General features: G+C 38.8%; 1 protein-coding gene across 1 annotated transcript; it reads right to left on the bottom strand.

The window, feature by feature from the left end:
* Positions 1-15,816: 15,816 nt before the first annotated feature.
* LOC111876457 (uncharacterized) lies at positions 15,817-18,100 on the bottom strand. Its single transcript, XM_023872984.2, has 2 exons — positions 16,378-18,100; positions 15,817-16,286 (listed from the first exon to the last, which is right to left on the bottom strand). Exons 1-2 carry the CDS (start codon positions 18,098-18,100, stop codon positions 15,817-15,819), a joined length of 2,193 nt encoding a protein of 730 aa, XP_023728752.2.
* Positions 18,101-22,131: the final 4,031 nt, after the last annotated feature.

Genomic DNA, 22,131 nt, shown 5'->3' on the forward strand with positions numbered 1-22,131 from the left:
AATTATAATAGACACTAAAGTATAAACAAAATGAAAGATGAGTCTTGAACGAGCACCATCATCTCTGAACCTTGCATCGGTACCTGTCTATGGTTGACCCGAGGATACAAGTTATTTTGAAAGCGAGTATCAACTTTAAAGCTGGTGAGATCATAAGTATTTTAGTGTCTTAATTTGTATGTAAGTATTTGTATGTATACAAATTGTAAGTATTAAAAATGTATATGAACTGTAAGTATAATAATGTTTTGTAAAACAACTGCAAATGTTTGAAAAACCCTAGAAATCCCTATGATTCCTACTATTATATAAGGGTGTCTTCTACCAAGACCTAACTGTTCTAACTGTAGCCTTCTACCAAGACCTAACTGCTCTGAATGTAGCCTTCTACCAAGACCCGACTGTTCTGAATGTAGTCTTCTACCAAGATCCCGACTGTTCTGAATGTAGTCTTCTACCAAGACTTAACTGTTCTAAATGTTCGTTTCTTGTAAAAGTGTGTAATTTTCCCAAGTGTAACTATCACTAACAAAATATAGTTTTTACATTTAATGTTTAAGTGAAAAGATCACTAAATATATGTAAAGGGCAAATTAATGTAGTATTGTAGTGTAGTGCTATAGGAACTACTGCTGTACTAACTACCTAAAATCGGATTTATATTAGGGCATCATGTGATTAATTGTACCATACTATCGACTGGGTAACAACGACAAATGTAGGTCGTAAAAAGGTATGACGTTTGGCACCCGCAGACCTGCAGGTCTGGCTGTAGCTAGCAGCAAGGTGTAGGATAGTCAATCCAGTATAGATCTATACGCAAACTCACGCTCTCCCTCCAAGAGACTCTGGCTACAACTTGGGCCATGACATTGAAGGCATGCTCCGATACAGTGGATCATAATTATGTCAACATATTCATGTATATGTAATGTACTGAAATGTTCTACATGTGCTAGCTGTAATGTGTGTTCTCACTCTATCTAATAGGTATAGTAATGTACTGTAATGTTCTAGTTGTAATGGATGTTCTCTCTATCTAGCAAGTATTGACTCATGAATGAACTGACTCATTGTATGATATCGCGTTCTAGTAATAGTTCTAATATCTTCCTAAACTTCCAATATGGTAGCTTACTAGTATTTTAACTGGTACGTATGAACATGGATGTATACCCTTGCTACCCAAGGGCATTGGATGAACTGGAAGGACCTTTATGACTATATATGTATCTAGACAAGTCCCTAAGGCATTGTGAAGCATCTAGGCACCTTAACAAACCATTTTGGCCCTAAACTTGGTGTTTACGGTTTTGGGACCTCCCAAAACCGTGAACACCTTTAACTTGGTGTTCTTGGGACTTTTCCTTGGTATAAACATGTATAGCTAGCTTTAAATGACTCTAGGATAGAAGTACTTACATAAGGAAGCTTGAATTGAGCCAAAAGTCCAAGAAGACTTAGTGTGTTTTCTTGGTATTTTTGGAAAAGTAATCAAAACACAAAAATGGATGGATTAAAGGATGTACAATCACTAGATTAAGTGATATACTAACTTGAAAGGGCTAGAAACACTTACTAGATTGAAGATTTTGAATAAAAACTTGGATGATACTTGAGAGGATATTTTGGAGTTTACTCTTTTGGTGTTTGGGGAGTAAACTGAAGAATGACTAGTCTTGGGGAGTAAACTCATGGATAAGCATGAGTTTACGGATTTTTGGGATGATTTTTCGACCCAAACAAAATAGTTTGGCCGGGAACTTCTAAGACGCGAGGTGTTTGCGGTTTTTAAAATTCAAAACCCGAGACGACACTTTCTTTCACCCGTTCATTTAAAAATAATATTAAAATAATCAAATGAACTTATTTTTCCCAAAAACAAGTAAAAGTGAACTTGACTTATAATATGACGTGATTGACTGCTAGGGTTTGACCGAATGAAAATTTCGAGTTGTCACATCATCCCCCTGTTAAAGGGAATTTCGCCTCGAAATTAGAATTTAGGTAAGGAAGTAGGCATGAATGATCGAGTCATGAGGAGGAAACTTCCTAATCGATTGGTTCTAGCGCTCCTATGTGGAAACGGGTCCTCGGTTGGTATCCCAACAAACCTTCACTAACGGGTGACTGGGTTGCTTCGTCCGCTTGACCTCTCGGTCGAGGGTCACAACGGTTCTAATACGAAGGCAAGGATCTCGATGAGTGGACTTACAAGAGTCCTAACGGAAAGGTACGGTTTCGCGATCGAGACGTGAAGGGTAAAATGTACGTTACTGAGTTCGCGGAGTAGGTCTAGTTTGCGAGGTACAGGACCGATTCTGGTATGAATCTCGGAGGTCCTATCTATAATGGATTTAGCTTTCCACGCTTTACGAAGCGTAATAAGCCATTCCCAGAGTGAGATTCCCTAAAGAATTTGGTCTCTCACATGGAATTCTAAAGGTTCTTTCTCTTGCTTATCTTCCCCATCAAGGGCCACCCCTTGCTGGGTCAAAGTTGAAAGGGTTTCTGTAATTTGCGAGGAGTTCTGAATGAACTATGACAGTAGGTCTGTAAGACCTAGAATTTGGCGAATGTTTGTCGGCGTCTCTGGTGTCGACAAATTCTCAACGGTTTTGATAAATTGACAGAGTACTCAAGAATTTCCACATCACTAATAGTGTGTCTTAGGAAATTTTGACTCTTCAATTCCAAAACTCGTGTTCAGAGAACTTTGCGAGAAGTATCTTCGAGGGTAATGTTTCTGCGGGTTCCTTCTTACTACGAGGGTAGATAAGTAAGTCGTTACATGGAGAATGACGAACTGATCCAAGTAAGAAAGACGGACTCTATTCATTAAACACATGAATGCTTCGGGCGCATTTGTCCTATCCGAGGGGTATCACTATGGACTCGAAGTGTCCGCATCGAGATCAGAAGGTAGTCTTCCGGACATCCTTCTCTAACACTCGAACTGGTGATATTCGGATCTCAGATCCAATTTTGAATGTAATTCTTTCCTTGCGTTTGCTCAACCAATTCATCTATGCGAGGCAGAGATAACGATTTCTAATGGAAATCTTGACGGAGTCCTCAATAGCCGAGGTACATTCGATGCAATCTGTCGATCTTCGGAAGAATAAGACCGGAGTTCTCCAGGGTGAGAAGCCTAGTCTTCTAATTCTATTTCTATGCAGTTCGCTAAGTTGTCCGGGCTGTTCTGGTATCTCCGTAGGTGTTTAGACTATAGGGCGATCTGTTTACAGGAGTCATACTGGGTTCTAAGTTTGTTCACATGACGATGCAATTACTTGTAGACTTGGGCAGTCTCCGTCTTGAAGTTCATTTTAGAATCCATACTTGGTTCAACGATCACCATCTCGTGTATACGAGTCGTATATAATTAAGATTGAAAAGATAGTCGAATAACTGATTCTTCTTTAAGCTCACATCCTATCGAGGAAAAGAAGTTAAAGCGGAATCATGAATTCTAAACCTTTAGAACCTTGATTATATATCGCCCCTATGTATACATTCTTCGGCGACTGATCAACCGTATGGATCTTTGGATTGAACTTGACGTATTGTATGAGTGGTACTTTGGGGATTTCTTCGGTAAGGAAAAGAACTAGGAGGTACTCCATGCATGAGCACTTCGGTGTTCTGATAAGACGGTTTCGCTGAAAAGACGTTTACTGATAATGAGATGTACGTATGAAGCCGGTATGGTGTGAATCAAATTGAATCTAGTTGTATGATAATGTTGGAATCATACGGAAACTTAAAGACATTAGATTTGAACATAAGACGTTTACAGACAAAACACAACCGTGCAACCATCAACAGAGTTACAATACTTTAGATTTACAACAAGACCATTGTTGCGAATGAGGTATACTACAAAAGACAAGTACACGCAGCACGAGCATCCTTATACCGACAAGATCTCGCAAAAAGGTAAGACTCTAGTTGCACTAGTTCTGGATAGTTTATAAGTCTGTTACAACAACACGCCTAAATTACATTAATGAGGGTCCGACGTAGTTTCTCCTGCAGCTGTGATCCTGAAAATCTTCCCATCAGCACCCGACTTCTTCTCTATCGGGCAATCCTTCTTGAGGTGTCCAATTTCACCGCGTTGGTGACATATTTGTACAACACCAACATTGGTGGTGGAAGTGAGGTGTCTAGCCAGTGTTATGTGGACACGAGTGCCTTCCTCATTACTCCACCTTGAAATTTTCCTTTCATAGGGTCCAGTTTTAACACCACCATCGTAAGCCTGGTTGACTCTGATGTCAGGGACTTGAGTGATGGGTCGTGCCGGTGCTCCACAGAAACGAGCATGGTGCCCTATGTTTAGGAAATTGCAACATTGCATCTCATGGCAAGCCCCATGATGATGGAAACTACACTTATCACACTTCGAGAGTTTTCCCTCGTATGGCCTGCTCGGTACGGGGATGGCAGGGGTTTCCACTTGCTGCTGTTGCATGGCCAGCCTTTGGGATTTCTTGCGTTCTTTCTGGGCTTGACGCTTTCGTTTCTTGTTCTCTGCTTTTCGGCTTAGCGAGCCTGTGACTGTCACCGTTTGACGACTTCCTGGATGGATACTACGATCGGAATCTTCAACCCCATCATCAGCATTGATTGTGCTGATAGCGCTACGGTGCGCAAGGACAGCGGTTACGACAGCCATCACGGCAACTGTAACTGCGGTTTGGAAGGTAGCGGCGTCCATAGGAAAGGTAGAGGTTTCGTTGCTCGGCTGATTGTTTCCGGATGACGGCATGATTCTGTAACACGAAAGATAAGGATTTTGTGAGCGATTCTGGTTGACCCTAGATGTACTTCGATTGCTCAATCAAAGTGTAAGAGTATGTTCTCGAAAGTTTGACCTACATCCCTATGATGCAGTCCTAGCACGGAATGGAAGTATGTTCACGATGGTTTGACCTACATCCCTATGATACAGTCCTAGTAATGGGTATAAGTAAGTTCGTAGAATGGTCTTAAGACGTTTGTCGTTCAAGCCGAGGTATCGATGGTTGGTGAATAACAGGATCCAACCACTAAAAGAGACTTGGAAATGTCTCCGGAGTTAAATTACTATAGTCCAATGACTTGACTAAAGCATGTTTCAGATAGACTCCAATGAAAGTATGATGAGGGTACTTGAATAAAGAAGGACACGAAAGTTAGCCGACTGTCAAAATCTTTGATATTCATGACGTAAAACTTCGGGAAAATGACCTTGCAAATGGTCTTACATCATATCTAGCGAAGATAGTTCTCGACAGCATAAAGACCTAACCAAAAGTACTTACAGTACAAAATAGTTTCATAGAAAATGCCACATCGGGCATAGACAGAAAAAAACGATTCCTCTTAACAAGGAAAATAAAGTAAAGCCTCTACTACTGGCGACGGTCATCCCTCTGGTGAACTCTCAGTTCAGCCAGTTGATGTTCCACATCAAGTAGGTGTCTTTCGTACACCCTCTGGCGTACCCGGAGCTCTATGACTTCAGCTCGTGATTCAGCCAGTGCTTGCAGCAGGGTTTCATGGTTTCTTTCTGATCTCTCGCGAGCATCCGGTGCGGAGGGCATGCATTCTCGCATCGGCGATAACTTCGGTGATCTGATGTAGGGCTGTCCTACCTTGAATCTCATTTCGGGCTACCCTACGGACCAAGATTGGCAAGACTCTGTCTGCTGAGCCCCCATTACTCAAGTCGTAAAAGCTTCGATCACCATTAAATGGCATGGGCTGATCTTGTCCTTGGCTCCATGTTTCCAAGCATTCCACCCACTAAGGCGTCAGACCATGAAAAGCCGGACGAGGGTTAGGAATTGGAACAGGAGCTGCCTCGGGTAGGTTCTCAACCTCGGGTTCGGAGTTAGCATCATTCGAAAGGTCTTCATCCAGTTTTAGTTCTCAAGTGTAAAGTACTTACAGTAACACCAAATACTCCTATAGTATTTTAAGTTTAATGTTATGTTCTACTGTTCTCATTATGGTAGGGTTGGTAAGATTTTAGACTTGTTGCAACCACACAACTACACTTAGGCACATGCTAGTCAACCCTCAGATAATACAGTTGATCAAGCTATATATTCCCAGTTTTGACTATATGTCTCTAAGTCCACCTGTGTTGCCCAACAATCGTAATTCTTTTGTACTGTCCTAGTGACACTGATTTTAGTATGAATGCAGCACGTATACGTAATTAAATATTTTATTATTTAAAGTATACACTCTTGGTAGAGTATTTTTAATCCCATTGTATTTATAGTCTGTATATCTTTTATGGGTTGATATACTTAATTCACTATAAACAATGCTCTGATACCAATCTGTCACACCCCAAAACCAAGAACGGCGGAAATGTTTTGGGGCGGAGGACGTCATGTACAGTATCACAACAACGAAAAGTAGTAAACAAGCAACAACATCATCCATTGCATTAATAATATAATTTTAATACAAGTGTTCTGTCAAATTATAATAGACACTAAAGTATAAACAAAATGAAAGATGAGTCTTGAACGAGCACCATCTTCTCTGAACCTTGCATCGGTACCTATCTATGGTTGACCTGAGGATACAAGTTATTTTGAAAGCGAGTATCAACTTTAAAGCTGGTGAGATCATAAGTATTTTAGTGTCTTAATTTGTATGTAAGTATTTATATGTATACGAATTGTAAGTATTGAAAATTTATATGAACTGTAAGTATAATAATGTTTTGTAAAACAACTGCAAATGTTTGAAAAACCCTAGAAATCCCTATGATTCCTACTATTATATAAGGGTGTCTTCTACCAAGACCTAACTGTTTTAACTATAGCCTTCTACCAAGACCTAACTGCTCTCTGAATGTAGCCTTCTACCAAGACCCGACTGTTCTGAATGTAGTCTTCTACCAAGACCCGACTGTTCTGAATGTAGTCTTCTACCAAGACTTAACTGTTCTAAATGTTCGTTTCTTGTAAAAGTGTGTAATTTTCCCAAGTGTAACTATCATTAACAAAATATAGTTTTTACATTTAATGTTTAAGTGAAAAGATCACTAAATATATGTAAAGGGCAAATTAATGTAGTATTGTAGTGTAGTGCTATAGGAACTACTGCTGTACTAACTACCTTAAACCGGATTTATATTAGGGCGTCATGTGATTAATTGTACCATACTATCTACTGGGTAACAACGACAAATGTAGGTCGTAAAAAGGTATGACGTTTGGCACCCGCAGACCTGCAGGTCCGGCTGTAACTAGCAGCAAGGTGTAGGATAGTCAATCCAGTATAGATCTATACGCAAACTCATGCTCTCCCTCCAAGAGACTCTGGCTACAACTCGGGCCATGACATTGAAGGCATGCTCCGATATAGTGGATCACAATTATGTCAACGTATTCATGTATATGTAATGTACTGAAATGTTCTATGTGTGCTAGCTGTAATGTGTGTTCTCTCTCTATCTAACAGGTATAGTAATGTACTGTAATGTTCTAGCCGTAATGGATGTTCTCTCTATCTAGCAAGTATTGACTCATGAATGAACTGACTCATTGTATGATATCGCATTCTAGTAATAGTTCTAATATCTTCCTAAACTACCAATATGGTAGCTTACTAGTAATTTAACTGGTACGTATGAACATGGATGTATACCCTTGCTACCCAAGGGCATTAGATGAACTGGAAGGACCTTTATGACTATATATGTACATATAACATATCACTAATATTTAAACAACCTTCGGACGGATACCCGATGTCCCACCTGACCACATCTCAAGCGCGAAAAGGAAATAGAGTCGATAGCCTTCCTAAGTCTTTTAAACATTTCTTATATATCTATACATATATAGGCATGCAATTGATAATATAAAAGCATAAAATAAGTTTTGTAAAACCTTTGAACATAATTATTATCTAAGAAAAGATCGACTTGATGTCAATCTATAAAACGGTTTGAAGGCATGGGTTTGATAAAACAGTTTAGTATAAAGAAACATTTGTTTGAAACACAATTATAAATGAGTTTGAAATGGAACATACAGAGTAAAATGTACAGTTTAATAAGGAGTTTTAAACACATAAAGTGTTTATGAAAAACATTTGAAGGAAACTGTTTGGTAAAACGGCTAATGAGTAGCCAATCATTTGAATGTTGCTTATTAATCAAATGATTGATATAATAACTAGCATGATTCTACTTGTATCCCCCCCCCACCCTAAAACATTTAAAAACAGTTAAAACATTGATTAAGGGGTATGAACTCACCTATTGCGAGTGGATTGGATGGAAGTGTTGGATAAGTGCTTGGTGTCAAGTGAAGACTTAGACACGCACAAAGATCCTAATTACATATGAGGACATATGTATATAAACAATTAGTCTTTAAACAACTGATAAACAAGTCAAGACACTCTAGGACATGACAAACACTTTGTATAAGTGTTATAAGTGCTAAGGAGTGCATCTAAGTGTTGTAGCGAAAGGCTAGTATGATTGGGGTTCAAGGAACACTCTTAAAATGAGTTTACTCCTGAAGGACCAACACCCCTTGAGTTTACGGTTGTAAACTCTTGAGTTTACGGTCGTAAAATCCTAACCTTTTGACCATTTGTTGTTTTGAAGTCTTCTAAGCTATTCCAGGCATTCCTACTTCATGATTTAGCCTTAGGAAGTGTTGTGTGGCATCAAAACACTCCTAAATGGAGTTTACGGTCTAAGGACCATTTCTCCATGAGTTTACTACCTTAAACTCATGAGTTTACTACCTTAAACTCATGAGTTTACTACCTTAAACTCATAAGTTTGGTATTTGGCGGTTTCCAAGTCCTTAGCTCAAACATGGCACTAGTGTAGGTTAGATTCTAGGCATAAGGAACAACCATCGGACATTTTTGGGACATTTATACAACTTTTAAGGTGTTTATGGTTTTGGGAGATCCCCAAACCGTAAACACATATAAATGTAGGATTTTTGTGCTTTTTGTGTGATACACTCATCAAGGAAGGATCTAAACAAGTCCCTAAGGCATTGTGAAGCATCTAGGCACCTTAACACACCATTTTGGCCCTAAACTTGGTGTTTACGGTTTTGGGACCTCCCAAAACCGTGAACACCTTTAACTTGGTGTTCTTGGGACTTTTCCTTGGTATAAACATGTATAGCTAGCTTTTAATGACTCTAGGATAGAAGTACTTACATAAGGAAGCTTGAATTGAGCCAAAAGTCCAAGAAGACTTAGTGTGTGTTCTTGGTGTTTTTGGAAAACTAATCAAAACACAAGAATGGATGGATTAAAGGATGTACAATCACTAGATTAAGTGATATACTAACTTGAAAGGGCTAGAAACACTTACTAGATTGAAGATTTTGAATAAAAACTTGGATGATACTTGAGAGGATATTTTGGAGTTTACTCTTTTGGTGTTTAGGGAGTAAACTCAAGAATGAATAGTCTTGGGGAGTAAACTCATGGATAAGCTTGAGTTTACGAATTTTTTGGATGATTTTTCGACCCAAACAAAATAGTTTGGCCGGGAACTTCTAAGACGCGAGGTGTTTGCGGTTTTTAAAATTCAAAACCCGAGACGACACTTTCTTTCACCCGTTCGTTTAAAAATAATATTAAAATAATCAAATGAACTTATTTTTCCCAAAAACAAGTAAAAGTGAACTTGACTTATAATATGACGTGATTGACTGCTAGGGTTTGACTGAATGAAAATTTCGAGTTGTCACAACATGGGTTTATGGCCGTAAACTCATGCTTGGCCCATTCTTGCATGATTTAGGGTCTCAAATGAAAAGATACAAGGTTATATGCATTAATCCAAGCCATAGGGGGAAGTTAGGGCACCATTTGACCTCCTTAAGGAAGGTTATGGCCAAAGGACCATTTCCTTGGGGGTTCACGGCCGTAATCTCTTTAAGGTCATGGTTTCTTTGAGGTTTAAGGTCCCTACTTCAATGGTGGTTGGTTCTAGACATTAACCCAAGGCATAGGAGGTGTTTAAGGGCAATTTAACACCTTAAAAAGGTGTTTACGGTCTATGAAGAGGGGTTTACGGTCCATGAATGTTCATGGGCTGTAAACTCATGTTTACCCCCCCCCCCCTTATGACAAGTTTTTGGTGTTCTAAGCTCATTCAAGCAAGTCCTTAAGTCATAGCTAAGCACTAGAAAGGTTTTTGAGAGGTTTTAGGGCTTCAAAAACCCACTTATGGGTGTTTACGATTTGAGGGTGGTCCTCAACCGTAAACACATGATTTTGAGGGTTTTGGATGATTTAAACACTGATTTGCATGCATACCAAGCTAAACAACAACCTAGGAAGGATTACTTACGATTTTGGAGCTTGGATGGGGCGTTTTTCGATCAAAGCCCGAGTTATAGAGAGAGAGTAGAGAGAGAAAGCTATGAGGGTGGGCAAAAGGCTTCAAAAGATGACCACTCAACCCTTATATAGGGTCTGAGTTTGTGGCCAGGTGGGGATCTACCCAATACCGACGTTAAACGGAGTTTATGGTTGTACCCGATTAAATGGTCGTAAACTAAAAACTTTCCAAAGGATTATCGAGGGTGTTTCACTTGATTTTATTTCTTTTCGACAATTAAGAAATCATAATAAAAATCTTAATTGATTTGCCTAACCCAAAAGTTAACGGAAAAATTTTAGTAAAAATTAAATAAAAATAAATTTTATTAACGGAAATGGGTTACAGTGACGGAATAAATTTCGGGTTGTCACATATGTAGTAATCACTGTAGTAATAACTACCTTAAACCAAAAAGGCTTATATAAGGTAAAATGTGATTAAGGTTGTTTCCATACTAAACCGACTATAACACGACGATGGAAGACATCGGAAGAAATGACATTTGGCACCCATAGACTTGCAAGTCCCACTGTAGCAAACAACAAGGTGTAGGATAGTCAATCCAGTATAGATCTATATGCAAACTGACGCTCTCCCTCCAGGAGATTCTGGTTACAAAACGTGACACAAAAAATGGTTGCTGTTTCATGAAGTAGTATCTCACATTATGTTATCTTGAATCTTGTTATAGTATACTTAATATAGTAATAGTATTCTATGTATAGTATTCTCTGTATAGTGTTCTCTGTCTAGTATTCTCTGGTATAGTATTCTCTGTTATAGTATTCTCTGTCTAGTATTCTCTGTTATAGTGATAATGCTCTCCTAAACTACACCTATTATAGTTTACTAGTGATTTCTGTAGTTGAATGAATGATTGTATACCTTTGCTACCCAAAGGTACTAAACTGATTGATAGTACTTTTGTATCTACATATGTATGCATAATATATAACTAATATATAACTAATACATATGTATACATAATATATAACTTATCTGTCCTAAGTCCTTTAAACATTACTTATATAACTATACATATATAGACATGTTTTTGACAATATATAAGTTTAAAAGAAGGTTTGTTAATATATTTGAAGAGTTTAACAATAAATATTAATGACTTGATGTCAATTTATAAAACGATTTAAAAACAGTTTGTTTGATAAAATAGTTTAAAGTATAAGAAATCCTTTGTTTGAAACACAGTTTGAAGTATATGAAGTCCTTTGTTTAAAATACAGTTAAAAATCACATGTGATTGATTATATAACTAATATGTTTTCCACTTGTATCCCCCCATAAAAGCATTTAAAATCATTTAAAAGATAAGTTAAGGGGTATGAACTCACCTGTAGTGAGTAACTCGAATGTAAGGTCGATAAGGATTGCTTAGTGTCAAGTGAAGGCTTGAGCACACACGAATCCTATTTAGCAGTATGTTTCATTTCAAACTCATTTACAATTGTGTTTCAAACAAATGTTTCTTTATACTTAAACTGTTTTATCAAACCCATGCTTTCAAACCGTTTTATAGATTGACATCAAGTCGATCTTTTCTTAGATAATAATTATGTTGAAAGGTTTTACAAAACTTATTTTATGCTTTTATATTATCAATTGCATGCCTATATATGTATAGTTATATAAGAAATGTTTAAAAGACTTAGGAAGGTTATCCACCCTATTTCCTTTTTCGCTTGAGATGTGGTCTGGTGGGATATCGGTGTTGGATAAGGTGTCTAAGTCCATAACTATTTCAGGTGTGTACTTGACCCGACCCGGCATGGTCCATTTGGGTTGCATGGCACCATGTAATTGGATAGACTAAATGAGAGAAATAACACTTGGAGATTATTAATATATTATAAGTTCTAATATATTAATAATATTATTTGATTAGTTTGATCAAAGAATTAATTTGGAATTAATTAAGTGATCAAAGGATAACTAATTAAATATATGGGTTGATTATGTAAATCATCTATATCTTATATAGTGGGCTAAGAGGCTCCATGGATTATCAAGTTGGGTTCTACCCATAGGATGCTCCATGGATGCTCCATGGGTGTTACAAACCCATGGGTCATGGAAATGAAGAGTCATGACACATTAGGGTTTACATGGTGTAACCCTAGATGTGTCAACACTATATAAGAGTCCCATTCTCCACAAAATTGGCTACACAAGTTGAACACTAAGAAACAAGAGGGCTTGGCCGATTTTGAGAAGTGTGTGTTATCTCAAGAGTCTTTCCAAGAGCATTTAGTGTTGTGTGAAGCATTTGAGGCATCACACTTGGGGTGCTAGGCTCACAAGGTTTCAAGGAACACAAGCAACAACAAGGTAAGTTATTCTATCTATGATTCAAGTTAAAATTGTTCCCATGTATGCTAGATAGGAATATAACCTTGGAATTCAACTTTGCATGATAATTAGACAAACATAGATCCAAGGTTATTAGGGTTGCATGTACACTTAGGAAGTGTTAGAATGCTCAAAACCCATCAGTGGTATCAGAGCCTAGGCTTGTTTGTTTGTTATTTGTGCTTAAAAGTTGAAGAAAGTCGAAAATCTTGCTGTCTGACTGATGGACTCGGCGAGTCCATGGGGAGGACTCGTCGAGTTCATGTGTATCTTCAACCTACTCGGCGAGTAGGTTTATGCACTCGGCGAGTAGGGTCGACAGAGTGCAGAATTTCGACTTGAGTTGCTGGAAATGGATTAGAATCATTACCCTAAAATGTTTTGGTACTTGAAAACTTATTTTAGAAGGTGTAATGTCTTTTCTAACTCATTTACAACAACTAGTTATCAAAATTACAAAGATTAAATGTGATTTTGATTCTTGAAAGTGTTCATATTCATATTCTTGTTCTTATGATGTTTAGATGATCATAGGAATTATTTGTAACCTATGTGGTAGATTAATTCATGATCATAATGTGTTTTAATGGAGTCCATAACTTGTCCTCAAGTTATGGAAAACCAAAAATCTCTTGGATTAAAAACCATTAAAAGAACACAAGAGTTAGGAAAAATGAAAAGTCCTCATTTTATTACTCTATTAAACTCATAAGTTACAAGAAATGAAAAGTTTTGAAAGTTTACAAAACTTGCCCTCAAGTTTTGGAACAAGTAAAGTTAAGTTAAAACTTTAGTTCCAACCCCTAGAATTTTAAAAGTTAAAATTCAACCCTTATACTTATATTATTATGATTTAATAATTATATATATATATATATATATATATATATATATATATATATATATGTGTGTATAAGAACAAAGTCGTCTTACCGCTAGTACGCCTCATTCACGAAGCCGGTCTATAAGGTGGGTATAAGGTTGTTGCCTATAAAATGGTGACTTAATGGGTGTCCACTCTCACCCACCGCTTGCTTGATCGGTGGAGGGTCGTTAGCCGAACGGGTAAGACAAGGACTTATTAATTCTCATTCAAAGTATGATGAATATTATAAAGTAACTAAATGTTTTATTAAATTCCCAATCTTAGTTACTTTAGGAAAAATGTGAATAAGGTGCTATTCCATGAAATTACACTTTACACTTTGATTAAGTCGTTGGTGGAGCGTGTGTGGTTAACCGGCACACTAACTTGGACTTAACAAGGTAGGTAAAGGGTGACTTAGGGGTTATTATAGTATCGATGGAGCGTGTGTGGTTAACCGGCACATCGATTGAGTGATAAACTTTAAGGGTACCAAGTGATTTGCATGGTTACTTCACACCTCGTTTTGTGATCCTCGGTATCCCAGTCACAAAACTTGGAGGGCACACTCGAGATTGAAACATGCCTTTGAAAAGTTCATTGAATCTCAAAGAATCTAGGAATTTCTAAGAACCATTCAAAAACCTAATACTAAAATATTGCGGTTTTCGTGGTGGAAATTGGTGAATCGTCATTCACCTACCTTTCAAATATGATATAGCTTAGATTATGGCATACCTCTTCTAAGTTATATTATATTGTGATTGGATCCTAGCCTTAATATTACATTTGGGTGTTTTATTAAGGACTCTCTTATATCTAAACTAATCTTGTCCTCTTTTCTTCAGATGTCTTTCAACAATGCTTCTGGCTCTAATCCTAATGGCTCCTTTTCCCTCATGAACTTGTGTGGGAAAGTCACATTTGATGGATCCAACTTCAATGAGTGGATCAGAAACATCAGGATGATTACCCGCTACGAGGACAAAGAATATGTCCTTGACAAGGAGCTTAAGGAGATTGATGAGTCCACTGCAACTCCTCAGGAGATCGCTGAATTTCGGGCACATGAAAGGGATGCTACGAAAGTGGCTTGCATCATGATGACCACGATGACAGCGGAACTCCAAAAGTCTTATGAGGATTTCTACCCTTATGACATGCACCAAGATTTGATGGAAAGATACCATCAAAGTGCACGACAAGAGAGGTATGAAATCATCTGCTCCATGATAACAACCATGATGAAGGACGGGGAATCCGTCACGAGCCACATGCAGAAAATGCAAAGGTATGTGGATCGTTTGCTGAAGCTTAATGTGAACTTCCCGGAGGATCTTGCAATAGATATTATTTTGCATTCCTTACCATCGTGCTATGATCAATTCCGCATGACATATCACATGAACAAGGAAGAAGTCACCCTCAGCAAACTTCAGGGACTTCTCAAGACCGCAGAAACAGGTCTTAAGGGGAAGTCGGTTGCTATCACTCCTACTTCAAACTCTACTCTGGTTTTGGCAATCGGGAAAAGTCGAGGGAGGAAGAGAAAGAGCTCTTCTAAGGGTACCAAGGTTCGGACCCTTGATGGCTCTTCTTCAAGTGGAACCAAGAAAGGTTTCATTACCCCTTCTTCTGACCCAAAAGAGGCTGAATGCTTCTATTGCCATGAAAAGGCTCATTGGAAGCGGAACTGCCCAAAATACCAGCAAGATGTGAAGGATGGGAAAGTTAAACCCAACCATGCAGGTATTTACACTATCATTTCTAATAACTCACCCCATTCTAATTCTTGGGTCCTTGATACCGGGTGTGGTATTCATATTTGTTGTGACTTGCAGAGACTAAGAAGAAGTGAGAATGTGGAGCAAGGAAGGATAAACTTGATCATGGGGAATAGGAAAGCTATACCTGTTACCAAGGTTTTAAAATACGGAATCGGGCCTCAAGGCGTTTACCCCTCGCCTCACGAGGCGTAAGCCTCGAGGCGAAACGAGGCGTAAGCCTCAAGGCGGAATAAAATAATAATAATAATATATTATATTAATCATAAAAAACATACTAAATTCCAATTTCAAACATAAAATTCTTACTTAATGTCATCATCCCAAAAATAAAAAGATACTAAAATTCCTAATAGTCTTCAAATCATGCCAAATTAGTAAAAACAAACGCATAATAGTCTTTAAATCAAGCCAAATCAACATAAACCAAGGTCATCATCATCTTCCGTTTGACCATCGAGCTCATCATCTTCATCAACCAGATTTAGTTGAACACCTTTCCTCCTTTTTGAACTAGAACTTGCACTTGTTCCAACTTCTGTTGCAACTTCATCCATTCCAACTTCTTCACTATTCTCATCATCTTCAATACTTGGGTCGGCTAACCATTCATCATCAGATGGCAATTCCTCAACAATCAAAGGATCATCATCCTCTCCTAGCTTCTTCTTTGAGACAAACTTTCTCTTCAACTTCTTGTTGTACATAATGTACACCAAGCTATTCATTTTACTCGTAGTCAACCGGTTCCTTCTCTTTGTGTGTACTTGATTAAATGTACTCCAATTCCTTTCGCAAGCTGAAGCGGAACAAGTTAGACCCAATATTTTTGTTGCAAACATCATGAGCTCGGGCACACTCTCTCCAAAGTTATCCCACCATTCAACTACATAAATAAACAAAAAACCAAATTCATATTAGTATAATATTTAATAATAATTGAAAAATGTATATATAATTATACTTATAGTTTATACCCGGAGGCCGTTTAAGGTATGATGTTAAAGCCGCATTATATCCAAACAACCCTCTCTTGTACTTAAACTCATCGAGCTGTGAATCAACCTTTTCATTAGTTTCTTGATCCAAGAGTCTTTCCATGCACCTATACAAACCCATTTTTATCTCGGGATGTCGGGAAACATCGGGACTCCACCTATAGCGCGGGTTCAAGAAATAAGCCGCTGCATGCAAGTCACGGTGCATTTGATTCTCCCATTTTTCATCAATAATGTCCCATATTTCCTTATAAGAACCCACATCCCCATCAAAATTTTTGGCAATCTTTTCCTTGCATTCATCCATAGCACCATAAATATAAGCCATTGCTGGTTCTTTTTCACCATCAACAAGTCTCAAAACATGAACCAGAGGCTTTGTGGTTTTCATTGAATAAACCACACTTGGCCAAAAATAAACTTCATCCATGACAATCTTCTTGACAGCTATTCCATCCGACTTCTTAGCCCAAGCACAATTTGACCACTCAGTTGAAACAAACATCTGTTGTAATGGTTGTTTCAACTCGTACATGCTTTGTAGTGTCAAAAATGCAGTGGCAAATCGGGTGGCAGCAGGGCGAAGAAGATCTTTCTTTGCAAACTTTCTTGCTAAGCTCAAAACCCATTGATGGTTATGAATAAAATTGCTTACTTTTTTCGCCTTAAGTAAAGCATTTTTGTTTTGTGGCAACCCTCCAATCTTCTCAAGCATCAAATCTATGCAATGAGCAGCACACGGAGTCCAATATAAATGTTTTCGCTTCTCCATCAACAAAGTACCAGCAGCTTTGTACGCGCTTGCATTATCTGTGATCACTTGAATGACAATATCTTCACCGATTTCCTCAATAACACCATCAAGTAGCTCGAACAACTTTTGTGCATTTTTTATGCAATCTGACGCATCAACAGTTTTCAAAAAGACTGTCCCATATTGATTGTTCACAAGAAAGTTAATCAAGCTTCTGTTTCTAATATCGGACCAGCCATCTGATAACAATGAAACTCCTGTTTGCTTCCATGTAGCTTTTATGTCATCAACAAATGTAGTGGTTGTCTTGACTTCTTCTTTTAAAATCCAAGTGCCCAACTCGTGTGCCGAAGGAGGTTTTAAGTCACGACCATAATTACCAATTGAACGCACCATATTTACAAAAGCCGGACTCGATGCAATATTAAATGGCATCCCATTCTCATAAAAGCATCGCCCAATATCCAAGCAAACTCTATTGCGGTGTTCTTTAGCCTTCGCTGGTGTCATCTTCTCAACCGCTACTGTCCCTTGGTCATCATCAAGTGGAATCTCCATATAATGGTCTATCGGGCCTCTAACCCCCTTGGTGCTAACACTAGGACTAGAATTTGCACCCATAACATTGTTATTGCTATTGCTCATATGGTATGATCCACAACCCACATTTTCCTCAAAATTAAGTTGCTTAGTGAATTTCTGATCTTGATATGCTTTTAGATATTGTTTCATTTCTTCCTTTACTATGTCGGGCACGTTTACACAAGGTGCAGCATCTTTTCGTGATCCAGCAAGATGTTCCTTCATTCGTTTTACCCCCCCTTTGATGACCTTGCTACAATAGTTACACTTGAGATATTTGTAACCTTTTTTGGCACCCTCTCCAGGTACTTGTACCTCTTCACTATGATCCCAAGCTGGATCATTTCGTGCTCCTTTAGAAGCCATTTTAAGTCCAAAACTAAATAAATATTCTGCAATTACCAAAAGGAGAGTGTAATTGCCAAAAGAAAAGAAGATACAAACTCATGAAAACACAGTAAAGTGGATAGAATTTCCAATTTTTTTTCTAACCTTTGATTTGAAGCAGTCAAGAGTCAAGCAACCTTCAAGAAGTCCAACTTCAATTACAACTCAGTACCTTCGGATTTTGATGCAGAAGTGGGGAGCAACTTCGATTTTAACTCACAAGTTGATGACCATGTTCGATTTGGCTAGCAACAGAAGAAACGAGAAGAGAAAAGAAAGAAGAAACGAGAAGAGAAACACAGAAAAGAAAGAAGAAACGAGAGAATAAGGAGTGACGGCTGGAGAAAATTAGGTTATATCACGTGATTTCTTTGGTCAAAAAGTCAAAAAAAAAAAAAAACCCCTATAACGCCTCTTACGCCTCGCCTCAAAACGCCCCGCCTCGGACCGCTTTTCACCGCCTCAAACGACTGAGGCGTGCGCCTCATTCTCCCCCTAAGAAGCGTAGCCTCATAATCGGTTTTGGACCGCCTCGCCTCGAGGCGCGCCTCGAGGCGTACGCCTCGACCGATTTTTAAAACCTTGCCTGTTACCAAGATTGGAGTTTATACTTTATCGCTAAGTAGTGGGTTTAATTTAGATTTGAATAAGTGTTGTTATTCGCCAGGAATGGAAAGAAATATTATTTCCTTTCATGCTTTGTACAAACAAGGGTTTACCTTTTCATTTAATAATGAAGTTGATTCTATAGATGTTTTCTATAATAATGTTTTTTATTTTAAAGCATTACCTTGTGATGGTGTGTTTGAAGCTGTATCTGTTGTAGATAACTTGGGAAATAATGTTTTGTGTATTGATTCTACTAATAATAATAACTTGGATAAAGCATCATTATGGCATTGTCGTCTTGGACATATAAGCAAGAAACGCATAGGCCAACTCCAAAAGGATGGAGTCTTGGAGTCGTTTGACCTAAAGTCAGATGATAGTTGCGAATCATGCTTACTTGGAAAAATGACAAAGTCACCCTTCACAGGCTCGTGTGAGAGGGGTGAAGGTTTGTTGGACCTTATACACACGGATGTGTGTGGACCATTCAAACATGCCACAAGGGATGCTAATCGTTATTATTTGACTTTTACTGATGATTACAGTAGATATGGATATGTCTACTTAATCAAGCATAAGTCAGAGACTTTCGAGAGGTTTAAGGAATTTAAACAGGAAGTCGAGAATCAATTAGGCAGGAACATTAAGATGCTTCGATCCGATCGAGGAGGTGAGTATCTTAGTGCAGAGTTCCTCGACTATCTTAGGGAATGTGGGATTGTCTCACAATTGACACCTACCAGGACACCACAGTTGAATGGTGTGGCTGAGAGGCGTAATCGAACCTTGTTGGATATGGTTCGTTCCATGATGAGTCGAGCTACGCTACCAATCTCATTCTGGGGGTATGCCTTAGAGACTGCCGCCCATATTCTTAATCTAGTCCCTACAAAGAAAGTTGCCAAAACTCCTCACGAGATGTGGACTGGTAAAGTACCTAAACTAGACCACATCAAGATTTGGGGTTGTGAGGCTTTCGTGAGACGCGAGACTCATGATAAGCTCGAACCTCGAAGCGAGAGGTGTATTTTCATCGGTTACCCACAGCGATCCTTTGGTTACCTCTTCTACAGACCTAATGACAATGTGGTCTTTGTAGCAAGAAGAGGAGTCTTTCGAGAAAGAGAGTTTATAAGCCAAGGAGACAATGGGAGGCAAATTGATCTTGAAGAAATTCAAGAATCAAGCGGTGAAGGAACTTCAAACTCTAGCCCTCAACTTGAGGAGGAAACTCCTGTTGAGCAAATTGACAAATCTGTACCTCTGAGACGTTCCACGAGAGTTAGTAGTGCACCTGAGCATTACTATGGATTCCATATTACTGCAGAAGGTGAGACACTTATTAGTGATGAGACACTAGTAAGTCAAGATGACCCTAACAGCTACGAGGAAGCCATGGCAGGCCACGAGTCTGCTAAATGGAAAGAGGCTATGGATAGCGAGATACAATCCATGTATGACAATCAAGTTTGGAACTTGGTTGAAAATGTACCAGGTCGCAAGACAGTAGGCTGCAAATGGGTCTTCAAGAAGAAGACCGACATGGATGGTAAAGTACACACTTATAAGGCTAGACTGGTTGCAAAGGGCTTCTCTCAAATTCCTGGAGTGGATTATGATGAGACCTTTTCTCCAGTAGCCAAGATTAAGTCTATTCGGGTTCTGTTAGCCATAGCTGCATTTCATGATTATGAAATATGGCAGATGGATGTCAAAACCGCTTTCCTTAATGGAAAGTTGGTTGAAGATGTTTACATGAGTCAGCCAGAGGGTTTTGTCAGCAACGAGTACCCTAATAGAGTGTGTAAGCTTGAGAAATCCATTTATGGATTGAAGCAAGCACCTCGCAGATGGAATCTTTGCTTTGATGAAAAGGTCAAGGAATTTGGCTTTTCTAGGAGTGAAGATGAATCTTGTGTGTATGTCAAGGCTAGTGGGAGTATAGTTAGCTTTTTGGTATTGTATGTGGATGACATACTACTCATAGGAAACGACATTCCAACCCTGCAGGAAGTAAAGTCCTGGCTTGGGAAGTGTTTCGCTATGAAGGACCTTGGTGAAGCTGCCTATATTTTAGGGATAAGAATCTTGAGAGATCGGAGTAAAAGACTAATTGGACTTAGTCAGAGTACCTACTTGGATAAGGTGCTGAAGAGATTCAGCATGCAGGATTCCAAGAAAGGAGAGTTACCCATCCAGAGTAACACCAGATTGAGTAAGACACAAAGCCCTAGCACTGAGGCTGAGATAGCAGAAATGAGTCGAACACCTTACGCTTCGGCTGTAGGATCGATCATGTATGCTATGACGTGTACTCGACCCGATGTAGCTTTTGCCTTGAGCATGGTTAGCAGGTATCAGGCGAACCCTGGCAAGGCACACTGGACTGCGGTAAAGAATATCCTCAAGTACCTACGGAGGACTAAGGACTGGGTTCTTACCCTCGGTGGGAGTGATGACTTGAGAGTTGTAGGGTATAGTGATGCTAGCTTCCAGACTGATAGGGATAATTTCCGCTCTCAGTCGGGCTGGGTCTTTACCCTAAACGGAGGAGCAATTTCTTGGAAGAGTTCCAAGCAAGAGACAGTGGCTGATTCTACTTGTGAATCAGAGTATATTGCAGCTAGCGAGGCAGCAAAGGAGGCGATATGGCTGAAGAACTTCATTGGAGACCTTGGAGTTGTACCAGCTATTAAAGAGTCAATGGAAATTTTCTGTGATAATGAAAGTGCTGTTGCCTTAGCCAAGGAACCAAGGGATCATGGGAGATCCAGACACATCGACAGAAAATACCATTTCATTAGACATCGGATCGAAGAAGGACACCTCGTGGCAAAGAGGGTATCATCAGATGAGAATCCGGCAGATCCCCTCACAAAGGGACTGACTCGGGTTAAGCATCTTCAGCATGCTCGGAGCATAGGGCTGAAAGATGATATTAGATTTAGTAGTTAGATAATCTCGAAATTTGTAAAGTGTAATTGACAATTGATGATGAATAAAAGTGTTTTATTTATGAGTAAAGTGTTGCTATCTCTTGTCGATCGTTTACTATATTTCTTTTGCATGTTTTGACTTCCAGAATAATTTTGTTTGGTATAACATATTATTCAAACCTCCACAGTCAGTCATATGTCGGAAGTAGGTATGAATCAAGACTGTCATGTTTGGTTGTAGAGGTCTTGGACAAGGCTACAGCAATCATGAGTGCTCATAAGTTCTGAGCATTGGACTCAACCCACGCTCACTGGAATCACTTCATGGAATTCTATCTCGAGTGATCGTGAGACGGTAATATCATATAAGTCTTCAAACCTAGAGATATGATTTGTTACTTACAAGTTGGTTATGCATTGACTGTACGAAACCGCATTGGTAACTCGATGTTATAAAACGTACTT

The sequence above is a fragment of the Lactuca sativa genome, chromosome 5 (genome assembly GCF_002870075.4).
Source record: "Lactuca sativa cultivar Salinas chromosome 5, Lsat_Salinas_v11, whole genome shotgun sequence".
In the NCBI taxonomy this organism is placed as follows: Eukaryota; Viridiplantae; Streptophyta; class Magnoliopsida; order Asterales; family Asteraceae; genus Lactuca; species Lactuca sativa.

Excerpts from the sequence above, each read along its gene's own strand:
- LOC111876457 (XM_023872984.2), bottom strand. The coding sequence starts at position 18,100 with ATGGCTTCTAAAGGAGCACGAAATGATCCAGCTTGGGATCATAGTGAA. Across the intron at positions 16,287-16,377 it reads ATACCTTAAACGGCCTCCGG|TTGAATGGTGGGATAACTTT; the intron begins GTATAAACTATA and ends TTATTTATGTAG.